At 45.9% G+C, this 1,194-nt stretch overlaps 1 protein-coding gene across 1 annotated transcript in view; it reads right to left on the reverse strand.

Annotated features, from left to right (window-relative positions):
• The window catches only part of LOC101848935 (serine/threonine-protein kinase Sgk1), a gene marked incomplete at its 5' end in the record, with an annotated part of 18,562 nt that extends 17,380 nt beyond the window's left edge, over positions 1-1,182 (reverse strand). Inside the window, 1 exon segment of the mRNA XM_013090269.2 lies at positions 1,070-1,182. Within this exon segment, the coding sequence (XP_012945723.1) occupies positions 1,070-1,182 (113 nt within the window).
• Positions 1,183-1,194: the final 12 nt, after the last annotated feature.

Genomic DNA, 1,194 nt, shown 5'->3' on the forward strand with positions numbered 1-1,194 from the left:
GTGTGAGGAGATGAGTAAAAGGAGCCGCGCCCAACAGCCTTTTCCTCTTCATCTTCCTTTCTCTATCCGTCCGTCTGTCTGTCCGTCCTTCTCTCTCTCTCTCTCTCTCTCTCTCTCTTCTTCTCTCTCTATCTCCTCTCTCTTTCTCGCCCTCTCTCTCTCTTTCCCCCTCTCTCGTTAACCACACCAAAGATATCCAGACAGCACCACTAGGGTAAATAGACAACGTCGTGGGAGATAATCAAGAGATGTTTCCGGGTCTGAACAGCAAAGTAGTTTTCTGCCCGTCAACTCAATAGGGGCAACATTTCGCCATAAACAAATGGCGCTCACAGAAAGAGTGTACGAAGTGGGTAGTTGGCGGCTGCTCTGGTGTGGTCTGCTCCTTCTTTCATATCAAACATCTATCGTCCTTATCTTCCCTCCTTCTTTTTTTATGTTTGTTACTCTCTTGTAACTCCTCTAATCTTCTGGAGCTCATATGACCTTATGCAGTAGCGAGCGCCGTAAAACCTCTACTTAAAAAAGCAAAAGAGTTTACGAAGTAGAAAGAGCAACCACCACTACTCTATAATAACCTTTTCGACGTTGCCTGCATAGAAATATTATCATTAAGAAATCGTATCGTTCTAAAAGGCTGACCACACCCACATGACCAAAACACATACTTCTTTTTTTTTCACGCCCAACATCTGAGCCATTCCGACCAGAATACCTCTTGTTTGTCTTAGTTAATAGTAGAGGTTTTACGGCGCTGGCAACTGCATAAGGTCTTATGAGCTCCAGAAGATTAGAGGTGTTACAAGAGAGTAACAAACATAAAAAAGAAGAGGGCGGGGGAAGATAAGGACGATAGATGTTTGACAGGAAAGAAGAAACAAACCACACCAGAGCACCCGCCAACTACCCACAGAATACTGTCTGGTCTCCGCCAAAACACGCCATTTCTACTGACAAAATTATTGATAAGTCCTAACTCAGCAGCACGTTTTCCCTGCGGAAATAATTCATGTCTGTCATCCCAACCGGCAGCCGGCCCAGTAACTGGTTATTTATTCAGCAGACTGACCTGTAGATGATGTTGAGCGAGTGAAGGTAGCCGATGGCGCTGGCCATCTCTGCGGCGTAGAACTTGGCACGATACTCGGGGAAGTAGCGCTCTCGTTGCAAATGAAAGAACAGCTGGGGGGAGGG

The sequence above is a fragment of the Aplysia californica genome, unplaced genomic scaffold (genome assembly GCF_000002075.1).
Source record: "Aplysia californica isolate F4 #8 unplaced genomic scaffold, AplCal3.0 scaffold01197, whole genome shotgun sequence".
In the NCBI taxonomy this organism is placed as follows: domain Eukaryota; kingdom Metazoa; phylum Mollusca; class Gastropoda; order Aplysiida; family Aplysiidae; genus Aplysia; species Aplysia californica.